This window comes from Monodelphis domestica, chromosome 2, assembly GCF_027887165.1.
Source record: "Monodelphis domestica isolate mMonDom1 chromosome 2, mMonDom1.pri, whole genome shotgun sequence".
In the NCBI taxonomy this organism is placed as follows: domain Eukaryota; kingdom Metazoa; phylum Chordata; class Mammalia; order Didelphimorphia; family Didelphidae; genus Monodelphis; species Monodelphis domestica.
This window is the reverse complement of record NC_077228.1, coordinates 194,245,202-194,258,282: the sequence shown is the minus strand read 5'-3', so window position 1 is coordinate 194,258,282 and position 13,081 is coordinate 194,245,202. Positions and strand designations below refer to the sequence as shown.

Sequence of the window (13,081 nt, the reverse complement as noted above, 5' to 3'; positions counted from 1 at the left end):
AGGAGGAGTGTTCCCGGGGTCTATTTTGTTGTTTGTTTTGAATTTCGGTGCCCTAGGAACATTCAGTTTGAGATCGGTAAGGAAGGGTTTCTGGAGCTCCGAACTTTAGCTTTCTCTAAGCTGCCATCGTGACCAGAAGTAAAATATCATTTTAAAAGAAGAAATGGTGTGGACAACCATGGGCAGGCATGCTTGGCTGTTGGTTATTTTTTGTTCTTGCAACATGTCCAAACCACTTTTTTTTTTCCTCATCATAATTCTCTGTGATAAAATACTTTACATCACTGGGATATCATCCAGAAAATGGACATGGGTCTCTCAACAGCAAGAATAAGGATAAAATATAGGAAGCTCAAGTTCAATGAAATATAAATATAAGGTGGTGGTAGTGAATAGAGCACATGATGAGGCAAGTGTCCTATCCTAAGAAAAGGGTCAAGTGTTTCCTCTGCTTGCTAAAGGGCATGTGCTATACAGGAACAATCATACATTCTTTAATTTCCATAACTAGAATGTGACAAAGAGTGACAACTAATCCAGGAGGACTCTCTCTCAGAATTTAAGAGGAATTGAGGACATTTCCATGTACTCCTTTGATTCCCCATTTGAGCTTGTGGCTTTGGGATTCAGTCATCCCTCCTTATGACTTCTCGTCAGAGAAATGAGAGGAATTCTTTCCTTCCCTCAAGATCCTCCCAGTACCATGAGCACAAAGCAGTAAGAATTCAGGTTTCCTTAGGTAAACCTGATACTAGATTTCAAGTCACTAGATGCTTCTTCTGTTTGGTCAACCTCCTGAGCATAGGTGAATGAAGAGAAATACTGAAAATGTGAATGCTTCATAAGTTCAAGGAAACAGGAGTTCCAGAGATGTGGCTGGTTGCCCAACTATAGGGATTTCCTACACCCTCAATATTTCATAGGGGATAAGATATCCCATGCCCAGTAGAAAACTCCAGGGAGATGCTGCAGCTGAAAGGACTAAGATAGCCCAGGGTAGCCAGGAGGTCCAGACTTGTGAATTGCACAGCACAGATTAGAGGGAAAGTGAAATATTTGTTCAGCAGTTCCATAAAGTACATTTATTTGAACAGTATAAAGGGCAGTTAGGGGGCTCCTGGATAAAGAGCTAGGCCTGGAGATGGGAGGTACTGGGTTCAAATCTGTCCTCAGATGGTTCCTAGCTGTGTGACTCTGAGCAAGTTATTTAACTTCTATTGCCCAGCCTTTATCACTCTTCCACCTTGGAACCAATTCTTATTTCTGATTCTAAGACAGAAGATAAGAGTTTAATTTTTTTTTTAAAAATTGTATTTCGTGTTTTAAGTATTTAGTAAGAGCTTCTGAGTCTGGTGCTTAAGCGTTTTTAGTAGTAGAAGGGGGGAAAATATATATATATATATATATATATATTACCCATACATATAATCAACATGGAAATTTCCTTTTCTTCCCTTTCCCCTCCAGAGTTAGGTGAAGACAAAGGGAAGTCCATGAATCAGAAACTTCTAAAACTAACTATATTGGAAAGTGTGAATCTTAAAACTGCTCAGACTCTACATTAGAACATTTGGTTAAAGCTATTCCCTTATTGTAACAAATGGAGGTACTTGATCAGGAATGTATTGGAAATTTTAACATTACTCCACCCATACTTGGGCATACTTTAGGGGAAGATAAAGTTGTAAACTCCTGATGGAACAATGAAAAAGTCCCCAAATCATACTTATAGTGAAGCAAAAACCCTTAAGCTAGGTCTATTTTTAGATCTAATACAAAAGGGTACTAAGTACCTATAAAGGTTAAATTAATCACTAAAAGGTCAAGCAACTTACAAAGGACAAGCTTAGCAAGAGGTGTGAAGTTTTAGTCTACTCAGGAAAGGTGATAACAAAAGAAGATGTGAATTAAGAATGGACAGTTCTGCGGAAAATGTCTACTGTGATTGGTAGATGTGAAAATTTAGGGGAGGTGACACAAGAGAAAATTTTCTTTAAAAGGAAGGAGCTTGAGGTGGAATGGGGTAGTTCAGCTTTGGAAGCTGAATTGGAGGTCAGGAGTCAGAGCTGGCTCTCTGAACTCAGTTCAGGAGTTGAGGATTTCTGTGAAGAACTGGAGTTTTCCTTGGGACAAATCTTGTGGTGAGTGATTAAAGACTGACTAGTCTCTCTTAAGGCTCAAGCCTAAGCCAATTGGCCTAGGCCCTTCCTATTATTTCCTCTTACTCTGTCTCTCTCCCTTCCCTTAATTCCTTCATTTGTATTAATTAAAATCTCCATAAAACCCAGGTGACTTGGGTATTTTCATATTTGGGAATTTTTCCCATGGCGACCACTTATTTTTGATTAAAATCAAGACACCAAAATTATCTTTACAGTTTTGTCAATTCACAGTCTTAAACCATATTTTCGCAGTCACAAAAGGAACTTAGATTTAACTTTCTTGTTTTGCATATGAGAAAACTGAGGCTCCCAGTTCTCATCTATCTAGGAAGTAGCAAAGATAAAATTTGTTCCAAAGCTATTCCCACCCTATTCTATGGGAAAAGGCACAGAAGATTAAGGAGAGCTTACTTGCTGTCCCTACTATGTTCATATTCAGCATGGAAACTACAGGCTCTGCTACACAGATCTCCAGTAGTTAGAGCAGATCATGAGCCCACATTCAGTCCTGAATAAAGCAGCCCATTTCTGATCTCCACCCTACAGCTTCCCCTCCTCCCCAGTTAGCCTTACACTTGACTAGGAACATCCTGGGTCAAACCTCCTTAATTCAATTCTGCTTCAGCATTTTCAGATTTCCAAGCACTCCAGCTCAGATTTTATTCATACAGAAAATACTATGTGCCTACAGTGTGCAGAACACTTTGTTAACTTTTTAAGGTTAGGTCAGAACAAAGTTGAGATAATATAAAATTCTGGAAACTCCAAAGTTTTTCCAGATCCTCATGCACTTCAAACCTATAACTAGCTGGGAAATGGGAAGGGTAAGGAATGGCCCCAGAAGGGTAAAACCCATACCTACTATGCCTAAGAGTAGGGATGAAAGCTTCTTGGAACTCACCCAGGACATCCACATAGCCCTGGGCAGTTGTCACCAAGTTGGGGTCAGTCACATTAAGCTGAAGCATCCAAAGGAAATGGGAGGACAGCTATTGGGCCCATATAACCCCTCACAGAGGGTCCTGTGACCTGGCAGTAGACATCACCTGGGCAGCAGTGAGAAGGGCACATCCCTGGAACTTGGAACTCTCTCTAGAAGACAAATCTTTGCTTCCCTCCTTAGCTGCACCTAGGTATGTCTCCCTCCCTGATCCAACCTATACATCTGGTTTTGGGCCCTAGCTCTTCTCTCACTTTTGAAGTTGTCCATAGGATTAGCCAAATAGTCAGAAGCAGGAGGAAAATCCCGTGTTGAAAACTACCTTCCCATTCACAAAAAGAAAAAAGATAAAGACACATATTTTGGAGGCACGAAAAGAAGAGACTGGAAAAAATGGAAGGCAAAAGGGCTATAGCAAGAGAGAGACTACAGAGGCTGGCCCAGTCCATAAGCTCCAAGTGCACCTCCTTTTACTCAAGCCCCTAGTCTCCCTTGTTGTGTCTATTTCATTATCTCAAGGCCAATAAGCCTTCATTGACACTTTCTTCATACTTCCTGCTTCTCTCCTTAAGTCTAGTCTGCTCTTAAGTATCACCTTTTCTGAAAAATGGGTGGGAGAAACTGAAGCAAGGGACAGAAGCTAGAGCCAAATCTAGGTGCTCTGGCAGCTGAATGGGGAAAGTTGAGAGATAGATTTTGTCTGTCATACTCATCATGTTGTCCTATCTATACACATTACTGCTCTGAGTCCTCCCAGGACAGTTATAGTCAGATATGTCATTTATTCATTGATTGGTAAAAAAAATTTGGTTTGATGTCCAGTTCTAGAGTAGGGGAGAGAATGACATGAATTTGCTGTTGTGAAGCTGTTTTCAATCAAGTCCAACTCTGTGACTCTATTTAAGGTTTTCTTCACAAAGGTACTGAAATGGCCTGCCATTTCCTTTTCCAGTCCATTTTACATATGAGGCACTGAGGTAAATGGTAAGATGTCTTGCCCAGGGTCATAGTTAGTAAATATCTGAGGCTTGTTTTGTACTGAGATCATTCTGAGCCCTGGCCAGGTGTTCTATCCACTTTGCCTCCTAGTGGCTCCTCCATTACTCTCAATTCACAGGACCCACTTTCTGTCCCAGACCTTCACCTCTCTTCTGATCACCCAGCTAAAAGAGTCTCTTGAGTGAATGCAGTCCCTGATTCAGGAGCCAGCCAGAGCATAGTAGTAGGGGGAAAGAGGAAGTGGGAATGAGGGAGAGAGAGGGGGAGAAGGTGGGGGTCGGGGAGAGAGAGGAAGGGGGAGAGAATCTCTAATAATTGTCCATGGTTTTATAACCTATCCGCTCCCAGGTCCCAAGTTAGGCCACTGATAGGATTGAAGGTCCAAGGAGGAACCTCAAGAATGTAAGGAGTTGTCCTCCCAGGTGGAGCAGGTGAGGGGGTGGGTCACACAGCTCCTGCTTGAAACTTCGGATAATACTTGAGGAAGAATTTCCTGGCTAAGTCCACAGTGTCACCCTGAGGCTGGGTGGGGAACTTCTCCCTCCTGGATACAAAGGCCTGGCCCAACAAGAAGGCTTCGTTCTCAAACTGGTTCTGGTGGAAAGGGGTGCCCTCAGCCAGGCTCTTCACCAGCATCTCCACAAAGAGCTTCCATCGGGGAGCATAGTAGCCCGCCACAAGCCCTGCCAGTTGCTTGTTGGCATAGTCTAGGATGTTCCCTGTGGGTCCCCACAGGGTTAGCTGGTAGCGGGCATTCTGCTCATAATGCCAGGCCTCGGCTTCACTGACTGCCATCTCCCGAGCCTGCTCTAGCCAGCCACCTAGCAGGAACCGCTCATCAGTCCCCAGCAGCTCATCCAGGGAGGGCAGTAGGTCAAAGACCAGCAGACCACCAGCACTGAGCAAGGCCGGCATTGATCCTGCCTCAAAGGCTGTCTTGAGCTCCCCATAGTACAGGCTCACCAACTCCTGGGCCACCTGACGAGTGACATCTAGAAGGTCATAACGGAAGGCAGAGCTGGTTGCCAGCTGTGGAGCTGCTTCTAGCAGCAACCTCCAGGCCTCAAATACATCACTGCGATTATACCAGACAGAGAAGTCCAAGTGAAGGGATGGTCGTTTCACCAGTGGGCTGTGGTTATGGCCAGTGCAGTTTTCCCAAGAACAGTTGTAGACACTTTGTAGCAGCAGCCTCCAGGCAGCTTCTGCCTGGGGGTGGGGAGTCCCATATCGCTGGGCTGCAAAGCCTGCTACCCAAGCCCCGAGGTCAGGAAAGGGGTCCTTCCTCCAGCCCAGCTCAGCCATTAGGGCATAGACCACTTCGTTCTGATTGATGCCCTCTGGGACTATGCCTGTACCCACAATGGTGGAGTTGGGAAAGAGACGTGCAGTTGAGGGTCCCCTGTTCACAGCATCTAATACTCCAAAAAGCCCATGGTTTCCCCCAAAATTGTGCAGCATGCACCAGATGAAGGGCTGGCCGTAGAAGGAATTGGTTCGGGAGTAGACAGGCTGGGACTCAGCAAAAAGGTCCAGGATGAGAAAGCGGCCACGGGGCACAGCCTCTAGCACAGCCTTCATCTGGGGGGGTTTCCAGAAATCTGGATGATTCTGAAAAAGCCAGCCCTGGAAAAGCCACACAGCATCAACATCCACTGTAGGAATAAGGCATGGGAGAAGGGAATAAGGCATGGGAGAAGGTGAGAGGAAGAAACACCTAGGTCTCTCTCAAAGGAGACCTCAGCCCTAGAAAAATAGTTTCAAGAACACAACCCCTGAGTGTGGACTCATTTTACCTCCACACACCTAGCCCCACTTCTGTCTCACTACCTCCACATCTAGAGAATCTCAGGACTTCCCACCCTAAGTCAGTCAATCAGTTACCAAGAAGCATTTATTAAGTGCCCACTATGTATAAAGGTCTGTGCTAAGTATCAGAGATGCAAATAAAGGGAAAAAACAGTCCTTGTCCTCAAGGAGCTCACAGTCTAAAGGGAGAGACAATATACTAATTACCAAGTACACACACAAGATACAGATAGGATAAGGGAGATAATCACCTGAGGGAAAGCATTAGTATTAAGAGAGTTCAGGAAAAGTTTCCTGTTGAAGGTGGGATTTTAGATCAGAAGCCAAGGAAAACACAGAGAGGAGGAAGAGAATTCCAGGCATGAGGGACAGTCAGCAAAAAGGCAAAGACATGGGAGGGAGAGTCTTCTTCAATGAATAGCAAGGTTAGTGTCACCGATTCTCTCTTCTCTCTTAAGGTAGAATCCATGGGAGCTGATGAGATCAACAACTGAAAGGATAGAGAAGGAAGAGAAGAGAGGGCCCAGGACAGAGCCCTGTGGGACACCCAGGGTTAGTGGGTATCATTTGGACAAAGTCCCAGCAAAGAAGAATATGGGGTAATTTGATAGCTAAGAGGAGAATGGTGCTCACATAAACCTAGAGAGAAGAGAGAATCAAGGTAAAGAGGGAGGAAGAAAGTATAAAAAACTGCAGGGAGGTCAGGATGGATGAGGATGGAGAAGAGGCCATTAGACCTGGCAATGAAAAGATTTGTCAGATAATACTAAAGAGAAGGTTGGAAGGCAGAATGCAGAGTTAGGAAAAGAATGAGAGAAGAGGCACTGGTTGTAGGCAGCCTTCTCCAGGTCAGTCACAGAAGAGAGAATGATCAGGGATGGAGAGCGTTTCTGAGGACAGTGGAGACCAGGGCATGCTTGTGGGCCAAGGGGTAAACAGCCTAATTAGACTCAGAGGCTCATGTTTACTGAGTGAACAGGAATGAAAGAAGGTGGAGAGAACAGGATCAGGGAGCTTTTATCTAGGAGGCAACAAAATGACCCTGTTTCAAGTCCCAAAGAAATGACAAAAACAGTACTTTTCAGCAGAAAAAGCAAAAGAGAGGAAGACAGGAGACATGACCTGCAGCCTGGACCTTGGCCAAATTACTTCCCCAAATACAAAGTAGAAGGGTTGGTCTAGGGAAGCTGAGACTGAGAGCTGGACAGATTTCAGAAATCATGTGTTCTAACCTTGTATTGGTGAACCTATAGCACACTTGTTGGAGGAGGCTGCTCTCTTCCCCCTCTCTACAGGCACCTGAGGACATTTTTCACATCACCTGCCCTTCTGCCTAACAGCCAAATAGGAGCATATCCTCCCTCACCTGTCTGGAAAAAGGAAGTGGTTCACATAGGTGTGAGGATGTAGTTTCAGCACTTGGTCTCCAAAAGGTTCAACATCACTGGTCTAAACCCCTTTACTTGAAGAAGGGGAAGACAATGGTTCCCAGACTCTAGTGACCTGCCTAGTGTTCAAGGCAAAAAGCAGCACCAAGTCCCATTCTAAGGCTTATATTTTGCAATGAATCTGGAAACTCTGGTCCAGGGTTTGAGCAGCAATCATCTTAACAGCTCATATTTGTAGAGGACTTTAAGCTCTGCAAAGGTCCCTATTATATAGAGGAAGAAACTAAGTCTCAGAGAGATTTAAGCACAAGCTGAGGTGACTGATTCAAATCACAAACAGTAGGCCTATATTCATCACCATTCTCCTTCCCCACACACATTCCCAAAACTTCTAATTTTCTCAGCTGACATTCCCTTCAACTCCCCATCTCACTTTGTTGGATGTGTCCTTTGTGTCTGTCTCCCTCATTTACCTTCAGCACCTTGCCCTCCTCACCTGCAACCATGGCTTCATAGACTGCGGCTGTAGTAGCAGCCAGGTAGGCTGGATTAGAGGAAGGGGGATCCATTTCATTGAAGATGTCAGCACTATAGATGTGATCAGTGCCAAACTCCTTGGTCAGCTCCCTCAGGAAGAGGCTCCCAACAACTGGGAACAAGGGGTCTTCAGGGGCCAAGAGGTAGGAGCAGGAGTAATTACAGCTGAAGTGGCCCCACATGCCCAGATTTGTGACATTGGCCTGAGGGAACACCCTGGAGGAAAAGGAAGAAATAATGGCAGAGGGAGAATGATGGGAGAGAGAAATGATAGTAGAGACCAGAGAAACAGGATCACACTGATAGAAAGCAAATTTGAACAGGGAACATTCCCATCCCTACAGAGACCCACAAAAGGGACTCCAGAGGTCAAAATGACCATCATGGAAAAGAAGTCAGGGGAAAAAGGGAAGAAGTTGTCCCTTTTCATATCTTCACTGCACCCCAACACACTGGCTGTTTCTTTGTGTCAAAGTGTCTCCTATTTTGGGGGGGTTAACCATCAAAATAAAGTAAGGGTTCATAACCTCTTTTGTGACATGGATCTCCTTTGACAATATGGTGTAGCCTTTAGAGGCATTTTCAGAATTTTTTCAAATGCAAAAAGTAAAATGCACAAGATCACAAAGGAACCAATTCTATGAAAACACAATTATTAAAATATTAGAAAAAAACTACCACCAAGTACTCCAGGGAAAGTAGTCATTACTTTCTGGAACATTGTTACTGATAAACTAACTCTTTAAAGTGGTCACTAATTTACAGCTAGAATTATATGATATTTAGTGGAAGACAAGAAGGTTGTGGTAGGTAAAGTAAGAGGGCCGTGAAGAAGCTCAATGTAAGTGATTCCTGTGTGAGTGTTCTCTGTAACAAGGATGTCTTAAGAGTTTCTTGAAGATTCATGGTTGTAATGGAAAGATGGTTGGACTTGGGAGTCAGATTTCCTAGTTAAGTGACCCTGGGCAGTCACTTAACATTCTTCAGACTCAGTTCCCCCTGCAAAATGGTGATGACAGTAACAGAAGCACTCACCTGGCAGGGATGCTGTGAGAATCAAGTGAGATAATGTATGCAAAGTGCTTTGCTAACCTTAGAAACCTACATAAGCATTAGCTCTCATTACCACTATGAATTTTAGATTTACTCCACCCTGCTTAGTCTTAGAATTCTAGCAACCAAGGAATGTGTACACTCCTACTTAAGGATTAAATGTTGAGGAGGATGGCCTATGACCCATATGTGTTAGCAAGTGACAAATCAGAAACAACTGACAAATCCCCTGGGCTGTCCTAAGTCCATTAAGCTACCATTGCTACATGTGAGACACAGAAAGTGATGTAAAGAACTGTCTATATATTTCGCGTCACTTCCTCTCTTGGAGCTCTTGCTCTTGCTCTCGTGGAGACATTGGGGTTTTTTTTTTTTTCGCATTGGGAGCTTGTGGCAGTGTCCTTGGTGGGTTTTGGCGTTTGTGGCTTAGGGGTGAGGTGACTGATTCCTCCTTTCCTTGACCTCCAACTCCTATCTAGCTTGCAAGAGTAGTCCAATTCCCTTTTCTCTTTCTCTTCTTCTTAATTCCTTCCCTCTATTGTAATTAAACCACCATAAAAATCCCAAACTGATTTGAGTATTTTATTGGGATTGAATTTTAATACCTGGAGAGCACTAGTATAATATATTCAGTCAACAACCTTAATGTTTACCCTAATACCACTTCCTAGCAATGTGACCTTGAGTAAGTCACGTTTAACCTTTTTCAGTCTTAGTTTCTTCATTGATAAAATAGTAAGGATATATACTACCTATCTCTTGGGATTGCTATTTTGAAGAAAGTGTTTTTGTCACTTAAATTACTATATAAGTGAGCTATCAGTATGATTAGTGATCATATAAGTCTACCCTCCAGAAGGTACTGTTTTATTCTTTGGCTTGCATCCTCACCACTTCCTCCCGCACATAGTCAGTGCTTTACTGCTTAATAAGCTTTTGCTTGTTGGGTTGATTGGTCATCAAGGTCCAAAGCAAGGAAGTGACTTTTTCCAAGGTGACACAGTTAGGCAGGAGCAGAGTCAAGGCTGGAATCCAAGATTTCCAACCCCCAGATCAAGGTTCTTTCTGCTGCTGCCCAGAATGTTCATCTTCCATCAATAAAGTATTTCTCAGTGGGATGGGAGCTTGACTTACAGAGGAAGTACTCAAGTTCAAATCCCAACTTTATCACTTCCTCTTTTGTCATCACAGACAAGGCACAACTTTTCAAAGATTCAGTGTAATTAAGCAACTAATCTTTCTTAAGCATTTTCTATATGTCATATGGTGGGAATACCAAGCAGACCTTGGTAGGAAGGCACTAATACTGGAGGGTCAGGGGAGGGCTCAAAGCCTTTCTAGTTCCAAATCTGGGAATATGGGTGGAAGCAATACAGAAATATTTGCTACCATTTTGCATATTAGAAAATGAATGCTCAGCGAGAGGAAGTGACTTGTGTCTAATCTGGGAACCAAACCTAGATTTCCTCTTTTTTCTATCACTTTATACTTTTTTCTAGAGAAAGGCAGTGGAATGTTGTGTGAATTAAGGGCTAGAAGGAATGGTCCAACAGTCTAGACAACTGTCATAACTATATTAAAGAGGAAATGAACAGTGCAATGGTTAAGGGACTTGCCCAGGGTCATACAGATGAGCCAGGATTCAAACCTAGTTCCTTAAACTCCAGATTTGGCATGCTTTTTGCTGCCTCTCCAAGACAGGACCTTTGAATTGTATAGAGATTTGCCATCTATGGTCCTGCTTTGTTCTCACTTAGTAAACTCACCTAGTAAATGCCTTGGGAATATGTCCAGCAAATGCAGGAAGTACCGGCTTCATCCCAAAAGATCTCATCCTCTCCAGAATCCGGTACTGGAGAGGGAAAGGGGAGGGACAGCTGTGTCAGGATTATCAGGAACCTCCTCATTCAGCCCAAGGAAGCCTCCTCTCCTGTCCCATTACCTGCAGGTAAGACTGCTTAAGGTCCCAGGAGGAGGGTAAAGGACCTCCCCAGGTGTGCAGGTTGCCCATTCGCCCCCATGCCAAGAAGGCTGGACCAGTGAAGTACTCATCTATCTCTGTCTGGTTCAAACCCAAAGTCAAGTACACCTAGGGAAAAGAGATAAAAACAACGATAAATCCTTGTTGATTTTATGAAGTCACTTCAATCTACAGTTCATTTCTTCCTCATAATCCCATGAGGTAAGGCAAGCAAGCATTATCATTCCCATTTGACTGAAAAGAAAACTGAGGCCTGGGTCTGGTGAAGAAATCTTCTGAATCCTGCTCCAGTACTTTTCCAACTATACTAGAATGCCTTTCATTTGGCCCTCCCAACATCCATTTCAATAATCAAGTAAGGCATCAACTAGGCCAAATTTGAATTAGAATGACAAAACTGAAGGTCCAGGGAAGGGAAATAATTTATTTTCCTCCAAATAGAAAGGAGAGGAAGAAAGGGGAAATAGGGACAAAAAGAGAGAGGGAGGAAAGAGAAAGAAGGAAGTAAGAGGAGAGAGGAGAGGAGAAAAGAAAAAGAGTAAAGAAGTAAAGAAGGGAGAGAAGTAAAAGAAGAGAAGAGATGGATGAAGGAGGGAGTGAGGGAAAAGGGGAGGGAAAGTAGAGATGGAGAAGGAGATTAAGGAAGAAAGGAGAAGGAGAGAGAGGAGGAAGAAGGAAAGAGAGAAGGGCAAAGGGAAGAGGAAGAAGAGGAGGGAGTAAAGAGGAAAGGAGGGGGTGGGAGAGGGAAGAGAGAATGAAAGAAAAAAGGAGAAAGGGAAGAGGGAAGAGGGTGAAGAGAAGAGATGGAGGAAAAGGGAAAGGGTGAAAGAAGAACAGAAGGAAGAGAGAGGAAGGAGAGGGACTAGGGGCAGAGCAAAAAAAGAGGCTGAGAAATAAGGGAGAGAGGAAAGAAGGAATGAGAAGGGGAAGAAAAGGAGAAATGGGAGGAATGATGGATGGAGGAAGGAGAGAAAGGGGAGAGAGTAAGGGGAGAGAGTAGGGAAGAAGAGGAGGAAGGAGGGAGGAGAAAGGAAGAAGAGAGAGGAGATCGAGTTTGCAGGGTGGGGCAGAGCGCTAGACAAGCCCCACGGTGCAGGCACGACCTAACTAACTCTCCAGCTCTCTTGGCCCAACCAGGACCTACCCTCCTCCAGATGGCCTCCTGCCCTACGGGGGCCAGCACCAGGTTGATGCCGTTCAGGGCCATCCAGTCGATCTCCCGCTCCCAGCGCTCCCAGCCCCACCACACAAAGGAGTAGCTGGGTGTGCAGATGTTCAGATAATAGCGGTACCTATATGGAGAGGGAGGGAAGGTGAGCTTCGAGTCTGGCGCTCCTTCCCAGCCCCTCTCCCCAACCCACCCACGGCGCCCCCATTACCAGTTGGGCGTGATCTCGATGAGCTCCTCAGGCACTGCGGGCAGCGGCTCCGGCAGGCGGAGCTGCGCTCCCGACCAGGCTACTTGGCAGCCACAGAAGTCGCGCAGGTAACGGTACAGCCCTGCCGCAGCCGCTACGCCGCTGGAGCCCGTCACCTGCACCAAGGTCCCGCCGCCGCCAGTCAGGCGGTATGTGTCAGCAACTGGCGCCAGGGAGTGCTGCACGGACACCGAGAACCACGCGGCCGCCCGGGGTCCCAGCAGCCTTGTTAGCAGACCTTGCACGGCCGCTGCCTCGCGGGTCTCGTCCTCAGGTATGTCGGCCTCTGCCCAACTCACTAGTAGTAAAGCCAACACCTTGGCAGCCATAGCCGCCATAGCTATCGGCTCCCGCGCCCTGGGGCTAAACTCTCACTCTCCGTGACCAATAGCCTAAGACTCCGAAAGGGGCGGTACCGCTGCTGCCCAATCAGCGTCCGTCTTCCTGTACATGTGACACCTAGAGTTTATAAGGACCTTTCCTGCCTTCCGGTTTGGTTTAGGAAACTTAAGTCTGGTCAAACTTTTGGAGCAGCGAGTGATTTCTGCACTTCGGAAGTACTTGTCAATGAGTGCTGCTTCTCGTTTGCACTTAATATTTTTCTCTTGTGGAGCTAGAGGCGCAGTGACTAGATGGAATGCTGAACTTGGGGATCAGGATAACTGGTGTTGGACCCTGAGCAAGTCTCTTAATTTCATTCATCTGTTTCCTCATGTGTAAAATGAAGCTCAAAGCAGCACCTTTCTCACAGGGTTGTTATGAGGCTCAAATGACATAACGTTTAAAAGGTTTTG

The 13,081-nt window shown here is 45.0% G+C and overlaps 1 protein-coding gene across 1 annotated transcript; it reads right to left on the bottom strand.

The window, feature by feature from the left end:
- Nucleotides 1–2,789: 2,789 nt before the first annotated feature.
- LOC100012130 (alpha-N-acetylglucosaminidase-like) lies at nt 2,790–12,713 on the bottom strand. The gene is made up of 6 exons (XM_001366306.4): nt 12,249–12,713; nt 12,014–12,161; nt 10,831–10,977; nt 10,655–10,740; nt 7,795–8,051; nt 2,790–5,756 (listed from the first exon to the last, which is right to left on the bottom strand). The coding sequence occupies exons 1-6, from the start codon at nt 12,623–12,625 to the stop codon at nt 4,546–4,548; spliced, it is 2,226 nt and encodes a 741-aa protein (XP_001366343.2). The 5' UTR covers nt 12,626–12,713; the 3' UTR covers nt 2,790–4,545.
- Nucleotides 12,714–13,081: the final 368 nt, after the last annotated feature.